Genomic DNA, 21,302 nt, shown 5'->3' with positions numbered 1-21,302 from the left:
GATTTGTAATTTTTTGTTGTATATTGAATACAAAAATATACAATATTGAAAGGTGTACTTATTTACATGTTAATTGAATGTTTAGACGCAAAGTATGAACTGATCAGCTGTCTATGGTGACTATACAGGCTGACCCTTCCATCAGCTGATTTCAGGTGAATTCTGGGGATATCTAACTGTACCTGTACCTGTACCTGTACCTGTACCTGTACCTGTACCTGTAAATATTATTAGTCTCTAGAGAGAACTGAAGATTAGTGTTCTCCGAGGATTAATTACAATTATATTGATAAACCAAGGAAACCTATATACTCCACCTCAACCCTGAGATATTGTAGCAAAACTGGGAACCCAGAAACCATGTTTTACACACGAGGTTCGAATTCGAGGGGATCAGATATAAAAAGTGTAATATCATTGATTCACGACGTTATTCACTAAATCTTGATTATTTGATTATCGAAGATTATTAGAAGATTAAAAAAAACCCAGTCGAAACTTTTCTATGACGCGGTATAGATTTCTGTTAAAGGGACAGTGAGCATAATTTCAAGTGACCTTTGATTAACCCTATTCCCGCTGGGGGGGGGTCAATTTGACCCCCCCTGTAGTTTTTTTTACAAAACTCAAAAAGTATTGGTCTGAGGCTGTTGAAATTTTCTGACTTTTCTTACATACCCAAAGCCCTCCCTTTAGGCCTAAAACCGGGCTTTAATACTAACTGCCTGAGTCCTCAGGCACACTGCCTGAATGACTGCTTTTGCCTGTAACAAACTAAATCTTTGTTTTGACCCACTTTCACTTGTCAGATTTTGATGAAATTTAGCTTTTTGGAAAGCCTATGACATAAGGAAACGAATTGCCCAAGTTTTGCGAAAAAAAAATTGCAAATTTTTTGCAAACAACCTGTCAAAGAAAATTTGCACATTTTTAGTTTTTCTTGATTAAAAATCAGGTTATTTAAAATTTTGCAAAAATTTTTGCATATTTGAAATGGCATGGTCAAGGGCTTTTCAAAAATGTATAATTTGTCATTTTTTGGACAAATTTTTTTTTGCAAACATTTTTACTATAAAACTGGATTTTGCGATAAAAAATTCGATTTTCGCAAATTTGCAAATTTTTTTGCAGATTCTAAAAGTAGAGCACAAGAGCTTTCTAATGATGTATCATTTGTCATATTTGGACATAAAACATGGGATTTAGAGGGGGGGGTCAAATTGACCCCCCCCCAGCGTATCCTGGTTTTCAAGTACCCCAGCGGGGATAGGGTTAAAACATGGCAATACTTGGATACAATCAAACAGACAAGCTAAATTTATATATAGATAGATGAACTGTCAAAAATCAAACAGTTAAAGAATATCATAGGTTTACACTTTGCAGTTTCAAAGATGTAAGGGTTTGAAAATCAGAGTTTGTGATGAGCATTTTGGCAGAATTTTTTTTTAAAGAAATATTGGTTCCCAGGAACTTTTTCATTGGTTTATTATTCTTTTCTTTTCCTTGAACATAAATCTTCACAGATATTAGATTGTTATTAAAAAGTTAATAAAAATGTTGGATCAACCTATAAAAATAAATATTAAAAGAAAAACTGGTGTTTTTAAAGTTATTCCTAACTTTTGTTCTAATGATAGACATCTTTCTTTATGGGTGGTTTTTAAGTTATTTATAGATTTTGTTCTAATGATAGATATCTTTAGTTCATATTAGGTCGGGATTAAATTTTGATTTTGTCTTTTAAACCCTAATCTACATTGACAACCATTGTGCACACTTAATTTCATCTTAGTTAAACTCTTTTTTTCCAATACAGCTTTTTAAAAAGAAGAATAGTTTTTATATTCTTAATCTTAAGTTACTCGTTTCTTAAGTGAGTTTTTGCTACAAAATTTGATTTTCTAACTCCTATATCTTTGCGACCTTGTATATTTCAAAATCTTAATTGTGTTTGATCAAGCAGTATAAGATAAACAGATTGGAAACTTTGAGTTTAAGTTTGAGTGACCAACATTGCAGTTTATGCAAACTCAAAAAGAAAATTTCGAAACCCATGCTCAATGCTTGTTTGCGAAAGCTGCCTGTGATTTGGCACGTGCCTCTTTCCCCTNCCCCCCCCCCCCCTTACAGTTGTTCCAGGGGAAAGTCTCAATGTCAAGAAATGATTGCGAATGCATGGAGAAAGCTAAAAAGCGCCTGCAATCAAGGGTATTAATCTTTAATCTTTAAATTAGATCTTTTCATGCAATAATTACAATGAGTTTAACAAAAAAAATGAGCTTTTGTTATTTAATTAATAATTTGTGAATAATAAATTAAAAACGTAATAACCTACGTAGTCATCACATTAGTAACTAAATAAAATAAAAAATTATATAATAATTATAAAAAATTTAAAAATCATTACTAATCTACATAAACATTTCAGGGTTTCCAATATTTTATCAAAAACATCTCGTCAAATTTAAAAGTCAATTCTTTTGTCAAAGCTACAAAACGTGAAAAGTTTCAAAATGTCAATTTTACAAAACTTCAAATGTTACGAAAAATGTTTAAACGTTAAAGAAATCAAGAAATAAATGCTACAAAACGTCAAATGTTACCAAATTTTAATGCTAGAAAGTGCCAACATTTTAAAAGTTATTAAAATGTGAACGTTACAAAACGTTCAATTTTACTTTTAATTTAGAACATCAACATGTCAAATATTAAAAAATCACATAGCTTTAATTATACGTCAAAACAAATAAAAATTAAAACGCTACAAAACATCGAGTTAACGTCTTGAAGCTTAAAACGCTTGAAACTGAAATTAATTGAAAAAAAAATAACTTTATATTGGTCGCTGTGTGTAGTGTATAATGTTTAAAGCATTGGGCTTGTAACCTTGTAATGCATGATTTATAAATATCTATAGTTAGTATGTAGAAACTAATTCAGGTCTCCGAAATAATAAATTTTTAATGCGTCTTTATTCATTCTTTATGTTTTTTTTTACATTGTCAGCAGTAGTCAGACCAATAACTAGGGGGGGGGGGGCAGAAAGTTATCAAATGAAAATAAATGTATTTATATTTACATTGTTTTGAGCAATATTTTTTTGTTTGGTCCACATTTTGTTAGTTTAGTTTTGAATTAATAATAAATTAAATTTTAAAATGATGTCAATTCCATAAATAAATTAACTTTTTTAGATTTTTTGGTTTTTTAATCATGAATGAAGTTTTGAGTTTTGTTTTGTGCCAATCTAAAGTATATTAAACAAAGACGATTCCTTAAAAGAAATTGAGTTTTGTCACAAACTCAAATTTCTCTGTTTAATAAAACCCTAACTATTTGATCTTCATATCGATTATTGAAAGCATTTAAAATCTAACATAATGTTCAAAATTTCGCAATTATTTCAGCAAGTTTGATATTACTAACAATAAATTTAGCGTATTTGAACTTTAAATTTTATAAAACCAGATCGGGAGCGCTAATTCGAACTTTATAAAATTGTTTTTGGTCCATGGTCAAAGGGATTAATAATTAATTTAAAACACTAAATATCTAAGATGTTTGAAATGATTTGTTTAATTCCTGACTTTTGTAATTTTTGTTAAATATTGAATACGTTATGTCTCATCTAATCTAATATTTAAAGGACTTGTTTTGACCCCACTTCACAAACTAATCTTTTAATTAAACTCTTAACTTTTAGAAAAAGATCAAAAACAGGAATTAGGATTTTTTTTTTTAAATACATCGAAAAAATCAATAATATTTTTATTTTTGCAAATAATTGATAAACTAAATTCTTAATAAATGGCTCGGTTTTAATTTCATTCAATTTTTATTCAATTTTTTTTGTTCCCAAAAATATAAATTCATTAAAAGTTAAAATGAACAACGTTCTATGGATTAATGTTATCAAATGTTTTACATTTATCTTAAAAGAACTGTAAAGGAAAAATGAAAGAGGTTAAAGGCTGAAACCTATGCATTTTAGGAGTTGAGTAAGACCTATAAGAGTTCTATCTGATGTTCCTGTCTCGTGAAATTGATATACAACTGTGTTAAAGTTGTACCAAAACTACCAGATTTGGTATGATCAATTATGTTTTGAACAAATCATATGTATTTATCTTTAGAAAATACGCAACCAATCTAAAAACTACGATAACTCAGAGGAGCCTGAATAACTTAGGTTTGCTTCTAATTTTATTTGAATTTAATAATTTTTCATTTTGAATAGATATAATTGATAATATAATTGAAACGTCTGTATCACGTGACAAGAATTTTCCCGAATGGCAGTGCAGTATCATTGTCACGTGATACAGACAAAGAAAGCTTATACCTATACCCTCAATTTTTCCTTAACAGTTCCTTAAAGCTAGCTGAACCCTATTTTCTAAATCGATATTTTAAATAATAAAAAATAACTTTATGTTTGTGTTGCAAGATGAAGATAAATTTTAAGAATTTGCAAACTTGCAAATTTCTAATTTTTGTTCTCTAGAATTGATATTATTCCCCAAATATGTGATTTTTCTACAGCATATTAATTATGTCATGGTAAGAATCTGTAATATAAGCATTCCACACATCTCATCTCATGTATCCGCCTGCAGACTAATGATTAACTCTAGTTCTTAGAGTACGTTTTTTATTAATTTTTGGTACATTTTTGGTACAATGTAACAGTTTGCCGTTTAGTATGGTGATTTTAGATACATATATTACAAGTTTAAGAATATATATATATAAGCCAGTATAAGTAATGTTTAAGAAATATTCACATTTGATTCATTTGATAAACTTTTAAGATTTTTTGGCTTTTACGTTTACTGTATTTAAAAAAAATTCTTAAATTTATTTACCCCTTTTATTCCAAATCTACAACATTTTTTTTGGTTAAAACACACTCTAGATTTAAAAATCCTAACTAAGCGATAATAAGTCGCCTAAAATTGTTCGTTTTTTATTTTTGATATTTTCTAAATGCGCTTTTTTCCTTTGTAGCTAATAATTGTCCAAGCTAGACATTTATTACCCCCCACCTCCCTTTAAGCCACAAAGTATTAAAGCCTACAGGTCATGGTACCTCCCAGCGCGGAAAGATAATCTCAGGTTTACCTTTTTTATTCAAAAGTTTTAAAGTTAGATTACTTCTGTTACAACCATAGAGAATAGAATATATATAAAGTGAAAGGCATAGAAATGATCATTGGTCAATTTTGAAACCAGCCTATTTCATAATTTGGTTTTCTTTTAACATTAATTTTAGATTTTCTATAAAATGATGTTCCAGGGCCCAAAAAGGTTATATAGCATAAATATGTGAAGTACACCTGCAGTATGGAAACAGTACAACAAAATGGCCGTTTTTCACTTTTTCTAGTAAATTCCCCTATAATATATATTCTATTCTCTTTGGTTACAACTGGACCCATGAAATAATTGTGTATTTAATATATTTGATGTATGTTCTATAGCCTCCTTACAAGTAAACCCTTAGCTTAGTTTGTTAAGTCAATAAATAAATATGTTTGATGTATAAAGGGGGGGGGGGAGTTAATACTGGTGTTTATAAAAGAAACCATTTCTTCAATATATTTGTGTATTAAAGAACAATTAACTTTTAGCTGAGCCGCCTGAGCATACAGTGTGTACGTACTGTATGGTTTGTCGACTTAATAAAATAGTATATACAGGGTAACCCACTAAGAATAAGAATTTAATGACGACCTTCAAAATTTTTCATATTTCTGCTTAAAATAAAAACTAGAGGTGCTACGAGGTCAGAAAGCTGTACCAGTGATGTCGCATTAAATTTACCTTCTTCTTTGTCTATTTTTTGGTGTTGTAAGTTATAGATTGATTTTGATTTATAAAACGCTCAAATATAGAAAATCATATAGAAATATAGACAATCAGGAACAAAAATAAGCGAGACTTTTTTTAAGAAACGATAATTTCAAAAATGAATTAAGGTTAAAGTTGTCTAATTATGGACGAATAAGATATCCATCTCTTTCTGACTGAAAATTGGTAAATTTCCATTTGAGGTTTTTGTTTCTCCGCAAAATGTCTGTCTTTTTTAAATAAGGGTCGCTTGAAATTTCATGTAGAATTTTTTGCGCCAAAAATGAAATTGACTTTTAAACATACTTTGATTTTGTAATCCCTACATCTTTGCAACGCTTTGTCGTAGATATAAGATTTTTCAAACTATGAATTAATTCGTTTAGTTCAATCAATGTTCACCATCAGGTTACAAAGGTATAGGGATGTAAAAATTCGACTTTTGGTCAAAGACTCAATTACTTTTCGTAATAATTAATAATTGACCTATGCTTGGCTTGGAAAAATACAGGCAGTAGATAGAGCAAATGTAAGACAACTTCCGGGAGTAATAACATTTTTAGCTTTCTACATTTTTCCCCCTTACTCATCCCTACTCCTCCCCCTCAANATAATAATAATAATAATAATAATAATAATAATAATAATAATAATAATAATAATAATAATAATAATAATAATAATAATAATAATAATAATAATAATAATAATAATAATAATAATAATAATAATAATAATAATAATAATAATAATAATAATAATAATAATAATAATAATAATAATAATAATAATAATAATAATAATAATAATAATAATAATAATAATAATAATAATAATAATAATAATAATAATAATAATAATAATAATAATAATAATAATAATAATAATAATAATAATAATAATAATAATAATAATAATAATAATAATAATAATAATAATAATAATAATAATAATAATAATAATAATAATAATAATAATAATAATAATAATAATAATAATAATAATAATAATAATAATAATAATAATAATAATAATAATAATAATAATAATAATAATAATAATAATAATAATAATAATAATAATAATAATAATAATAATAATAATAATAATAATAATAATAATAATAATAATAATAATAATAATAATAATAATAATAATAATAATAATAATAATAATAATAATAATAATAATAATAATAATAATAATAATAATAATAATAATAATAATAATAATAATAATAATAATAATAATAATAATAATAATAATAATAATAATAATAATAATAATAATAATAATAATAATAATAATAATGATTACAATAATGATTTATAATTTCAGTTCATAATTCGTTAACAAACTCAACTTTTCTAATGCCAATATCTTTGCAACTTAATGGTGTACACCTTTTGTATCTCAAACTTAGATAGTTTGATATCACAGGATTCATAGTTTGAAATATCTAAGGTCTAAGACGAAGGGTTGTTAAGAAAGGAATTAGAAAAAACTGAATTTAATCATAATTTTTATTTAATTTTAGGTTCTACTGAAGTATACTGAATATAATGAGCCTCATGAATCCCTCACAAACAAGAATATTGTAGACGTAAGTTGGAATTTTCTTCCTGTATTTATCCTTTAAAGGGACTGTAAGCGTAATTTCAATGTGACCCTCCAGGCAAAGTTGGCATTAACGGTATACCCTGAAAAGCTTTATGAATTGTATATCAATGTTTATGATATAAAAAAAAAACGAATTAATTTTGCTTGTGGTTTCTTTACAAAAATGACTTTTTCCTCCAAAGTCTAGAAAAACAACTGTATCAACAATATTGATCAGATAAAGGTTTCAAGGGTACCGTTGTGATTCGATCAGTTCCATTTAGATCTTGGAATGGGGGGTTTCTTAAAATTACGCTTACAGTCAGTGGGGCAACTAGCACTTTTGTGAGGGGGAGGGCGAAATTTGATTTTGATGGGCTGGGGGGGTACATGGGGGTCTTACCCCACCCCCCTTTCGAAATTGTTTTCAAAAAGAAAACGCTGTTTTCAGGATTTGAAGTAAAAAAAACAGCATTTTAAAATTGTTGAAGGTTTGGTTCTGTGCTCAATAATATAACAAATTCGTATAATATTCATGGCTTGTTCTTGTGTTTGAAATTAATATACTTCCAACAGCTTTAGAATGAAGAACATGATTAAATTAATCAAACATTTGCGCGAAGCGCCGACAATTTCTGTTCTTTTAGTTTCTTTTCATGTATATCTTAGTGTGTGTTAGTCCCTGGTTTAGTCATGTATTTATATAAAGTGAGTAAAGTGAGTAAATAATTCACTTGTCATATTATAGTCCCTTAATAGTCCCTTAATAGTATAGGTCTGTGAAGTCCTTAAGATTAATAGTATAGGTCTGTGAAGTCCTAAGTATTAAGTAGATCCTGGCAGTACTTGACTTTCTTTAGTCCGTCCATAATCAATAATACTAATAGTCTTTCTGATCGAAGTCCTTTTTCCTCTTATAGTCTGCAAAAGTCCTAATAGTCCGATATAATCCTTAAAATACTCATGATAAGTAACATATAAACGTACAAGTTTTTTGAGAGGATAATTTAAGAATGACTGCTTTCTTGAAGTCGAAAACGAGAAACCAGTTAGAAATCATATTCGAAATTATGTGCGAAGCGCCAAAGAAAAGTTTGGGTATTTGTTTTTTATTGGCAAAATTTTATAAAAGATGGTGTACAATCATGATCATGCTGGAGTCAAGTGAGGGGGGGGGAGAGGGGACGAAATATGCTGAGAGGTAGGGGGCAAAACTCAGTTCGCCCCCCCTAGTTGCACCACTGCTTACAGACCCTTTAATCAATAAGAAACCATCAAAATATGTTGCTTTATTGCGCATCAATGGAAAGTTTTAAAAGAAATATAAAAATAAATTTATTCAAAAGCGCGGTTAAAAATAATTCTTAAAAAGAATTTTCAGATTTCCAAAATTCTAGTTCTCTCTGTCCTTGATTATATACTACGTAATTGTCCGGTTCATGCTAAATCCGTGAGATAAAGCTTGAAAACTTGGAAAAAAATAACAGCCTACTTTTTGTTATTATTATAGACAGCTGACGTTAAGTTAGTGTTAGTTGATAGAATACGTCAACAAAAACTGTTTACTGTTTTTTGCTTTTTCCTACTCATGTTTATCAAAATGGTTAAGTATAATTTAGATTTTAAAAATTGTTTGTAACATGCCAAAGTTCCCGGCCGGCGGCGTTGCCACTATTATTTTAGAAACAGTTCACGGACTGCAGAAACCAATTTCATCAAAGTGACTGTAATTTTTATTTTAAGTGCTTCTCCATGATAGGATAGCAATGTCAGCATTACAACAGTACCCTTGAAATCTAAGTCTGATAAAAATACGTTAAAGATACTGTCGTTTTTCTGACTCGAAAAGTGTTTATTTCTATGAGTTTCTCCATTGCTTATTATAGACAAGAAATGCGCAAGGAACATTAATAGTTTTAAAAAAAAAATTGAAATGTAATTCATAATTGATCGACAAAAGTTTCAAGGGTACCCCATTGTAAATCTGGCATTGCCATCGTTGCAAGGTGGTTCCCTTGAAATTACGCTTACAGTCCATTTAAAAACTCTTAAAATGAGGGAATCGAGAGGGGCCACTTTTTTCTCTAAAGGGTTACGGGTTAGTCGGCGATAGGTAATATACATACACACGTCACATACATATTTTTTTACATTATTTTTATATTAAAGATCATCAGTAACCTGGAATATTGGGAGCTTCATAAATTTTAAAACGGATTTATGAATAATCATTTTTAAATAATGAGAAAATCCTGGGCTTCTCAGGTCATGAATTTTCAAGAAACAAAGAAACATTGAATTATAATAATTGATCATGCATGATTTAAGATTTGTAGCTAGAAGAATATGATTTTGATTATTCTGATCGAGTGGGGAAAATATGAAAAATTTGACATCAAAGGATAAGTTTTAAAACGTTTTTGATGCTTTTGCTCTATTAATTTTTCCCAGAAAAATCATATATTTTCCCTAATTTATTTAGTGAAAATAAACCCCTCCCCCCTAAACAAAAAATAAAAACATGCATAACCCCTGGGGGAAAAATTCAAGAAAAATCAATTATTATTTTTTTTAAACTTAGACTATTGATCGACATCGAACAGAATTAAAAGTTTGAAATATCAAATATACATCATAGGTTGCAAAGATATAGGGATTAAGAAATTTGAGTTCCATTGTTTCAAAGTCTAAAAATCTAAAATATTTGTTTGATAAACTGAAGGTTTAAGGACGATATAAGTATTCTCTCCCTCTCTGGTGTAAGATGAGGTCGGAGCAGATAAACTTACATGCAGTCCTGAATACAACCTGGATATTAACCCTGAACCCTACACCCCATATTCTTCATCATGCTGCACAGTATAATACAAATCTTTCTAAATTAAGAAAGCGGACGAGCTTAGCGGACTCTGTGATTGTGAGATTGCGCTCATCATCTTCTCCTCCTCCAACTCTTTAACACCTGTATATTTGCATCCCCCCCCCCGTCCCAAAATCTCTAAACTAGTCTAGAGCGGAGAGTGTTTAAAGGAACTGTAGGCGTAAATTTAGTCAATTCTCCATAATATTACCCTTTAAAGCTTCGTCTGATCCAGAATGAATAAAATATTTATGTGTTAATCTTTTAGAATTAATTATTTTCAATCGTGGTTTCTCTATAAAAGCAAGATTATCAGATTTCTACTGCAGAAACATTGGCAGAAATTGCCAGAATTAAATGTTATTTAAGCATTATTTATAAGATAAAGTAATAATGGCATCCCCCAGTTTTTAAATATAGCATCATTTAAATATACAGCGGCAGTTCCGTAGAAAAACTGAGTTTGGATTCTGATTTAGAAGTTATTCTTTGAAGAACAAAACTAATCTCTTATTAGACAACGTGTTTGAACTAAACTAATCTCTTATTAGACAACGTGTTTGAACTAAACTAATCTCTTATTAGACAACATGTTTGAATTTAACTAATCTCTTATTAGACAACGTGTTTGAATTTAAGAAAGAATTAATAATTAAGTTGATTTTTAATTAATTTAATGCCAACAAGAGTTTTCAACCATAGACTAAGAAATCTTTGCTATTAAAAGAATCCAAAGACAATGGGATGATTCATATATTATATTAGGCGTTAGAACGGTGGGTAAAGGGTTGCGGTGATTTCTCTTATGTACAACCCCCCCCCCCCCTCCCCACGAAAAAGTAAAAAAAAAACTTCATTTTCCTTAGTCTGATCGATGTGTCTAAGTTGTATAGCAGACTAAATATTAATCTGTGGTTAGAGAGTGTTTACCGATATCAAGTGAATGAATGTCATCTTTGCTTATTCTTTTAAGTGTGTTTTGTAATTTGTTATGGTTTTAATACGTTCAGAAGTTCACCTTTTCAATGGTACAAAGGTTAAAATACATTCAGATTTACAGTTTACCTTTTCAGTGATACAACAATTAAAAAAAATAGAGGCATGCGTAGTATAGTGGAAGACGACATATTCTATCAATTATAAGAATTATCGACTCGATATTTAACCCACCGTTCGCGTATATGTGAAGATATTTAACCCACCGTTCGCGTATATGTGAAGAAATACACTCCGCTTACAGTTTATAACCAAAACTATTTAAACAAATCTTTTCGTAAAATAACTTTTAGGTCCTTGATATTTTTTAACGTTCTTGCTTTGCCCACGCAAGATAATTTTCCTTATTTCTTAACAATTAATTGACAACCTTGATATACACCATGCTGCTGGATATTTTTAAATATTCTAACATTTACAATTAAAATTAATGATGGGCTAATAATGATTTTCCTTATGCGTGTTAAACGACAATTGTTTATCATTATCCTGCACCTACACATGCTTTCATAAAAAAAGAAAAAAAAAATTTTGAAAAATGGTTTCGAATCTGAATATTCTCTGTGGGGTGGAATAAAACCTGAATATGATTTTTTAATGTTTTTAAAGACTTGAATTTTCCAGAAGAAAAGTGTTTAAAAAAATTGTTAAAGTTTTTCATTCTTCTACTAAACATTGTACAATGCACAGTATTTCAGTGTGCGATATTTTTACATATATCAATCATTGATATAAAGATTATTTAAAACTGAGTTGTCACATTTCTTGTATTCAACATTAATAAAAATTATATTTATTTAGATGCACTGAGAATATAGTCAGCCAGCACATTATCCCTGAAACTGTCCTACAACGCCCCCACCATGGGTCGGAAAAAAATACAAATTTCGCGGATTACGGACGAAAGAAACCGACAGGTGAAATTTAAAAATTCTTAAAAGTAAAATTAAATAGTTTGCTTATTATTAATATATCTCATTAATCCATTACAATTTCAAAGGTTCAATTACTTATGACTAAAGCAAATACATTTTTCCATTTCCCCTTTCGAAATAAAATGAATTAACCTTTTTTGTCTTTTGTAAAATCTACCAAAGATATTTTTGAGAGAAAAAAATTAAGTGAAAGCGCAAAAACCTTTTTCTAAACACAACTCTAGTTTTCAATCTTTACATCATCATTATAGCTAAATTAATGTTTGGGGCAAGTGTTCAGTACCTATAAAAGAATTGCTCATAGATGAAAATTTTAGTTTTTTTTTCATTGATTCTTTGCAGCGTCTGTGTATACGTTTAATTAAACAAATTTAAAGGAGTATTTCTTAAGTTAATTTTATTGTTAGATTTAGTGTGTTATTGTTATCTCATCAGATTTAAACATTCCGAGATTTAAAAAAAATTTGGGGAGGGCTAAAACTTACTTTCTTTAATAATGCAGTGGGCTTTAAATATTTTTTTTCAGGCAAAAAAAGAGAATCACGCACCTCTGACCCTTTAGTAAAAGTAAATTCAACCTAAAGTCTGACTGCGTCAACCTTGTTGCACCGACTAGTCCTATTGGGTGTCTGCTTTATTTACCCAATGTCCGGGCGATACAGTAAAAACTGGGACCGGAAAGGTTGACCCGGCTTGGAAATTCAAATGTACCACGGCTGCCCGTGGAATATTACGGTCAAAATGCTAAGAAATAGATTTAATGCATATCTCAGCAAATCCTTGAAGCCATTCTTTTTCATTTAAATGGCACTGCCGATCCTTCCACTCTAATTATGGTAAAACTGTTCAAGGATCAATTAAGACTACGGCAAACGCCGATTTTCTAGTCCCTATATCTTTTCAATCCAATAAAGCACCTTACATATTTCAAACTATGAATTCTGTTAGATCAAATTATCTAAGTTTGAAATATCAAAGTTATACGCCATCAGGTTGCAAAGATATAGGGATTAGAAAATTTGAGTCTGTTGCGAAAACTCAATTCCTTTATTATATGGTTACTTTTTCCCAGGTTACGTTTAACAAGCGTAAGTTTGGTGTGATGAAGAAAGCGTACGAGCTTAGCGTACTCTGTGATTGTGAGATTGCGCTCATCATCTTCTCCTCCTCCAACAAACTCTACCAGTACGCCAGCACAGACATGGACAAGGTAGTACCGTGCATCAGCAGAATACAGGAGTAGAACTAGCATAGACATGGACAAGGTAGTACCGTGCATCAGCAGAATACAGGAGTAGAACTAGCATAGACATGGACAAGGTAGTACCGTGCAGCAGTAGAATACAGTGAAACTATAGACGTAATTTCATATGTTACCCTCCATTTAAAAAGAGTTGCATGTTCAATTCACAACAGACTCCGGCAAACGTGTTGAATCTGGTTTATTTTCGTCATTGTTTCCTCAGCATAAATGCGCAAGTCGTTTATGGAGAATCGTATTTGAAGAAAATCAACTTTCAGTCACACAAATTAAGATACATTATTCACCACTGATCAGATAAAAGATTAGTGTATCATTGCGTGAATCGACACACCACTGAGCAAATGAAATTGTTTCAGTTAAACTTTTTTACCTCTGTTAACTAATGCATAAAGCGTTGTGTTAAACTGGTTACTTTTTCATTCTCATCAATTTTGCATTAAATGTGCAATAAAACAAAACTTATTACAACGCAAATATCGCAAAAGGGAAAATGAAGACGACTGAATATTGAAAAATAAAATACGCTTAATTTTACTAGATTTCAAAATATCTATAAAGTGTGATGTTAATCTGAACATTATGGCCCAGTGACGATATTTATTTTTATATGATTTCCAGAAACCTTTTCACATCATCCGTACTTAATAAAATTCCGAAATTTGTTGTGTCGCACTATAATTTCCATAAAAAGCTAATTTTTAGGCGTACTGTCCCGTTCTGCCTTAGTCTGTATGTACAACTGTCCCGTTCTGCCTTATATAGTCTGTATGTACAACTGTCCCGTTCTGCCTTATATAGTCTGTATGTACATCTGTCCCGTTCTGCCTTATATAGTCTGTATGTACAACTGTACAGCTTGCTCTATATCTGCTTGAAATTCGGCGGCCGGGTACTTTTACAAATTTTACATTAATAGTTTATGTTGTTTCATGATTACAAATAATGAGGATGAAATTAATATACCAGAGGCCGAACTTAAAGAATTTGAGCCGAGGCTTAAATTTAAGCCGGCGCTCAAATATGATAGGTTCCTCTTAAAATCGTATTCATTGTTTCAAGATTCAAGCCGGCGCTTAATTGAAACCGGTTGAGGGGGGGGATTTAAGACGCGACTCAAATTCATTAAATTCGGACTCATAATTCATAATAATGTATCCGCCCCCATAATTTATCAAATTTATCTAAAACACTCGTCACAAGCTTTTATATTTTAATCCCTATATCATTGCAACCTGATGATGTAAACCTTTGTCATTTAACTTAAACCATTTGATCCAACAGAAAATATATATATATAAGATCTTTTTTAATTTGTTTTTGAGAAACCTTGTAACAAACGTAAAATGTCCATTTAAATTCGTGAGTACATCAATTAAATATTTCTAGAAATTAGATTTAGATTACACATTTTTATTTTTTATTGTCATTCTCAATTTATAAAGTTAAATGAGCTAAACTAAGCATAATTTGATCTTATAAAATTCCAAGTTTTAAATATCAAAGGTTTACGCAACCAGGTTGCAAAGATAAAACTATTAAATATTAATAAATATAATAGGGATCAGAATTAATTAAAAGCTCCGGTTTAAGCTGAATTATGCTTACACTGTCTCCTATTCATAAAATCTGAGCCCGCGATTTAAAAGCAATTCGGTTCGAATCTTAACCCAGGTTTAAGTCTCAATCTTAGGCCCAACTCAAGAATTAGCTTGTGTCATCGACCGCTGCCAACTCTTAGTCTCAACTTCAGGCCCAATAAAATTAACCGACCTTGGTTGGCTTTGGTGGAAATTAGTCTCAAAGTTGAGTCTTATTTTAATCAAATCCCTCGATCCGCCAATTCAAAGCATGAAAATCCGCCAAATACAATATTAAACCGGTTTAATATTTGTTCAGGCGTTAAGTAAGAAGGATAAGATAGGTCTGGGTAGCCCCGGAGGAGATGATAGCGACGGAGACGGCGACTACAGTTTGACTCCGAGAACGGAGGCCAAGTACAACAAGATCGACGAGGAGTTCCACCTTATGATGCAGAGGAACCAGATCAACAGTGCCAGGGTAATTTTTAGTTTTTTAAAGAGACTGCTAACGTAGTTTTAAACAAACTTAGATTTACAACGATGACCCTTCGACATTTTTTAACTGTCGTCTTTTTCTTTCTTAGAAAGTGAAAAAAATCACTTTTTAAAGATTTAAAGTTATCAATTTTCAGATTTAAAACAAGAAAATGCACATTAATTTTTCTCAGAAAATGGTTTAAAGGTTTCCAAGAAATATAAGGGGCCAGGGTCCATATTACCTAAACCCATTTGTTATCAAACTTTGTTATCAAACTTGTCTAAAATTAAGAAAATATCATCAATATGTTTAATTATTAGAGCGGCGGAGGCCAACCGTCAGGGTTTAGTATGCCGGTCAGTGTACCAGTCAACTGTGGCGGATATGAAGGCGGAGATTCTATGCTCCAGGGCTCCTCTAGACCAGGCTCCGCCATGCTTGAGATCTCCGGGAACTCATATCCGTCCTCTAGTTCTCCAAACCCTCAGATATCTCCGAAGCGACGAGGGCCGTCTCCTCCTCGTTCAAACCTCAGGGTTGTCATCCCATCCTCTCAACCCAGATCAGAGCCGGAGATAAGCGTGGTAAGCAGACCTTTCAAGGGTGGGGGGAGGGGGTCATTCGATGCTTTAATATAGTTTTTCTTCTCACAAATATTTTAAACCTTCTCCTTTTAAGGGGGGAGGGGGTCATTCGATTCTTTGATGTAGTTTTTCTTCTCGCAAATATTTTGAACCTTCTCCTTTAAAGGAACTAAATACTTTCCCAATCCTTAATCTTTTTGTAAACCGCTTCTTTTTTTTAAACTTTAATTATTTGATTCGCCTGAACTTGTAGTTTGAAATACAGGGTGTCCCACGAATCATGACAGTTGGAAATTAGTTTAGAAAGTCTTCTTCCATAATTTGTTAAGTTGTTTAATACCAAAGACAATAATAAAAATATTATATAGGAGACATATTATAGTAAAATTACCTTCAAAGTAAAATATATTTGAGCAAAAGATTTGTTAAACGAAAAAAACTGCAAACAGCCTTTAATATCTAAAATACAGTTCATGGAAGACGACATTCAAAACTATTTACTAACTGTCATGTTTCGTGGGACACGTCCTGTAATCAGTTCAACTCTTTTCAGAAAATAGTATTTATAATAGTATTTATAATAGTATTTATAATAGTATTTATAAAACATGTTTTAGTTTAAAATCTCAAAACATTTTGAAAAGTCATTTCAAATTAATCTATGTGTTACATTCTCATATTTGTCAGAAATGTCCAATGTTGCTGTATTCAATTCCGATTTCTTCACATCGACTTACGTCAAAAAGACTAACGAAGTTTTGAACTTTATAATTGATCCTTAAATAAACCATATCAAGAAATATCTAAAGTAAGATAAAGATTTCTAAGTAAATATGATAAAGAATAAAAATAAATATAAATTGTTTCACGCATCCGGCAGCAACGACATTGTTCAGAATTATATCTTATTTTTTTTTAAAGTTACATCAATTATCTATACAACATTTTTAAATAATATTCTGTACTACAGTGCTCAAACCTAGAATTAATAAACGGTTTCAAATCTTAAATAAATCTCCGTATATCTTTTTGCACGTTTTTGCTCCAGAAATCCACTAATCATAATCTTTGAATATTTTCCCGTGGAATGGAACACCGTGAATCACTAATTCAGGGGAAGGAAAATGAGTCTTTGCCACTAACTCATATTTTCTAATCCCTATATCGTTGCAATCTGATGGTGGACATCTTTGATATTTCAAATTTTTGTTATTTTATGGAACAGCATTTATAGTTTGAAATATCTAAGGTCTACGACATTGGGTTCTGAAGATATAGGGATTAGAAAATTTGAGTTTGTGGCAAAGACTCAACTTCTTAGTTCCAAAATTAACACTTCGCCCATTTCTAACACTGAGTGTTAGAAATGGGCTAAATCTGCAAGTTATCTTTTTCAAGAGTATATATCTTTGAATAAAAGCCGAGTTAAACAAAACTATACCGTACATTTAAAAAAATGGCTAAAACTATTCATTGAAACAAGAAATGTCAACTAGTTTGTGTGAGAACTAGTTTTAAATGATACTTGATTTCATTTTCGAACATTTCCTTATTTTAAAAACTTTTACCGGATTTCAGCTGATGCCGCGTTTTAAAACATATCCTGGTTTTGAGGCAATTACTCGAATTCATATCAATGTCAATTTTCAAGTATTTACGCACTTGCCTCACAAAAAAAAAAATTTTTGATAAGATAAAATATGAAAAAATAGAAAATAAACCATATTGTTCTGTTGTATCAAAAACATTACGGCATTGAGAAATCAAAACATTAATTCTATTTTGTTTTTGCAATGTAGATTTAACTGAAATGCAAGAAACTAAATCAACTTTATTCTGTTATTTAACAAATAAAATGTGAAAACTTAGATTCTAAATATGATTCAGCAGTTAATTTAGGCTTCATAGAATAATTTTTACTTTCAGTAATTTATTTTGTAAGTTATGAAAATGAGTTTAATGTTTTAAATTGCGGATTATGCTCAAAAACGGGGAAGTGGGTTTTGTCTTGAAAACGCGACAACGATTCAAATTCAGGATATGTTCGAAAAGGGAAAACCTGACATTGACTTGAAAACGGTCAAGGGTTTTAATTTAAAAAGAAGTTCTTTTCTAATTTTGATTTAAGAAAATAGTTTAAAATTCGGAACTGTTGTCTGTCATGATGCATTATAAAATGATGGTTATAATTCTTACTATTGACTTTTACTCTGGATATGGGCCGGGATCCTAAACCCCAGTCTTTCAATTTGTGCCCATTTCTAACACTCAGTGTTAGAAATGGGCCAAGTGTTAGTTTTGGAATTAATGTCCCCTGTAATTGCACTTTTTGTATCTTCGAATAAAATTGATTTAGTTCCCCTAAATATGTGATACAGTGAATATATTAATATGTGATACAGTGAATATATAAATATGTGATACAGTGAATATATAAATATGTGATACAGTGAATATATAAATATGTGATACAGTGAATATATAAATAACGGAAACTTTGAAGAAAAAGTTGAAACAAATCTTTGTAGTTTCAAAACTTAAATTTTTTAGGTCAATAAAAAAGGAAAAGTTAGTTAGTTATGTAAAATCAAAGTCTAGTAGATTGATGTATAACTTTTATACAGAGCGTCCCATATCATATTAGATTATCTCCAAGCTTTAATGCAAAAATACGCAAATAATAGTCGAAAAACCTAGTATTTTCTGCAAGAAAACATTTATATTAGCCTTATACATTTTTTTAAATGATTCATCTTTTTTATTTTTCTGACAAGTCCTAAAATCTCATTTTAAAGATGTGGGACACCCTGTAGCTCTCTGGATCTCAATTATCATTTGAAAACTACGTCTAATTTTTACTGAAATTATGGAGTGCATGGATTTTTGATAATCCATTACTAATTCTTTCAGGATAATGGCCTCGGTACCTAGTTCCAGAAAATGGATTAATATAATGATATCTAGTCACAGATTACACAGATATGACATGAAATGTAGCAGCTACTGTTTTATTATGGAATATTTGTTTAAAAAATACACAACATTTTTACAAAATCCTTCTCGACACAATGTTCGTAGATTTACAATTGATTGATTGAACAATTTACAAAATAGAAGGACTCCTTTTTTATTTATTGTGAACATTTTTAAGAGTTAGATATCGTCCTATCTTTTAAATCTGTGGAATAGATAAACGCATCAAGTAATTGTACACTCCAATTCTCCAGGTGTGGTTAAAGTCCAAGGACACAATAAACATTGAATTTAATTTCAGAATGGAATTCCAGCCGGTAACTACTCCTCCGGGCTCCAGTCCTATCAGGGACCCGGAGAATTCTCCGATATATCCCTCAACCTTCATCAATGGAACCACACAAACCAGCATCAGCTCCCGCTCTCCCCTGCTCACCACAGCCCAAAGGTTTGTCCAAAAGGGATTGTTCACTACTAAACACATAATATTTGGAATTCAAAACACAGCTGAGCCAATATTACCGGTGAAAGATGTTCCAAAAAATAATGATCCTGACAAAGGAATTAAGTCTTTGCCACAAACTTTTTTAACATATTTCTATTTTTTCCCACGAAAAGTTAGTCTTATGATTTTTAAATGTAAGCTAACTGTGCTTAATATTAAGAAAACTATTTTTAATTTCTCAGTTTTATACGAGAATTTCCATATTTACATAAAGTTCATAAAATCAACAAGTTTTCAAATTCTTCTCCTTTCTTCAGAAGTTGGAAAACATCTTTTTACGGTTCTTGACAAATTCGAATGTTTGGTATAATTTTACCCTATAACAACATTTTAATAAAAATAAACTTGAATTTTAAATTCATTCCTAAATATGTATCCAAGTTTAAAATGTTACTAAAAGTTTCAATATAAGTTTGTGGTCTGTTCAATACATCTCATAGAAATTTATATTTTAATATAATGTTTAAATAAATCATTTCACTTTCCGCTAAACCCAACGATTTAATTGTACATTGTACAAAGTATTTATTTTATTCCTTAAACTATAATCTCTTCAAGACACTTGGAAAAGTTGTTTCCCTAATTCCAATTTAATTGTTTAAAGGGCAATATATATATATATCTATACAATATATATATATATATATACAATATATATATGCATTTCAAGTATCTCTCCCTAAAGTCCAGTCTCAAGATATGCAATATTGCAAAATGAAATATTAGCTTCTACATTTTGTAGAAAAATTGACAATTCGACAGTGGGTGTACATGTAATTTTAATTAATATTTGCCGTTATATCAGATAAGATTTTTGAATATTATTTTCTTAGTTTTTCGGCTCATTGTAAGAATTACATGACCACGTATTTTCCCATTCTTAAAAAAGAATTACGTCTTTGTCACAAACTCTAACTTTCTAAACCCTATATCTTTGCAACCCATTGATTGATAAACTATGATTTCTATTAGATCAAATAATCTATATTAAAGATTTCAAAGGTTTACACCAAAAGGTTTCAAATATATAGGGATTAAAATACTTAAGTTTGTGTAATACTCCATTCCTTTAAATGTAGGAGGGAAGCAATACAAAACTGCAAGTTTTAATAATTTCTATAAATTCTTAACCATGTATAGTTGTGCGCCATATACAGGCAAATACATAGAATTGGAGAACAAAGGAATTCAGTCTAGGACACAAACTCTTATCTTCGAATCCTTATATTTTTCCAACTCAAAGAAATTATGACCTTTTCAGAAGATTTATGTATATTGCTTTTTCTGCATTTCTATGTCTATTCTTGACTCGATGCATAGGTCTATACAATATTATAATTCATTTAGGTTAAATCAGAACCCATGTCGCCCAGAATGAATGGATCCGGACATAATGAAGGATTTTCTAGATCTGGAGATAGTAATCATCTTTCCCCAGGAAATATATCAGGTAGAAAGTAATCATCTTTCCCAAGGAATTATATCAGGTATATATTAATCATCTTTCCCCAGGATATATATCAGGTAGATAGTAATCATCTTTCCCCAGGAAATATATCAGGTAGATAGTAATCATCTTTCCCCAGGAAATATATCAGGTAGATAGTAATCATCTTTCCCCAGGAAATATATCAGGTAGATAGTAATCATCTTTCCCCAGGAAATATATCAGGTA

The 21,302-nt window shown here is 30.3% G+C and overlaps 1 protein-coding gene across 1 annotated transcript in view; it reads left to right on the top strand.

Moving 5' to 3' along the window:
- The window catches only part of LOC111713061 (myocyte-specific enhancer factor 2), a 45,815-nt gene that overhangs the window by 21,547 nt on the left and 2,966 nt on the right, over nt 1-21,302 (top strand). The window contains exons 2-8 of the mRNA XM_023487852.1: nt 86-155; nt 12,110-12,225; nt 13,316-13,483; nt 15,404-15,565; nt 15,886-16,149; nt 19,424-19,570; nt 20,975-21,077. Coding sequence (XP_023343620.1) covers nt 12,172-12,225; nt 13,316-13,483; nt 15,404-15,565; nt 15,886-16,149; nt 19,424-19,570; nt 20,975-21,077 — 898 coding nt within the window. The 5' untranslated portion in view covers nt 86-155; nt 12,110-12,171. The remainder of the gene's footprint in view (nt 1-85; nt 156-12,109; nt 12,226-13,315; nt 13,484-15,403; nt 15,566-15,885; nt 16,150-19,423; nt 19,571-20,974; nt 21,078-21,302) is intronic.

Source organism: Eurytemora carolleeae, unplaced genomic scaffold (genome assembly GCF_000591075.1).
Source record: "Eurytemora carolleeae unplaced genomic scaffold, Eaff_2.0 scaffold1067, whole genome shotgun sequence".
Classification (NCBI taxonomy): Eukaryota; Metazoa; Arthropoda; class Copepoda; order Calanoida; family Temoridae; genus Eurytemora; species Eurytemora carolleeae.
The sequence above is the reverse complement of the archived record's forward strand: the minus strand, read 5'-3'. Positions and strand labels throughout refer to the sequence as shown.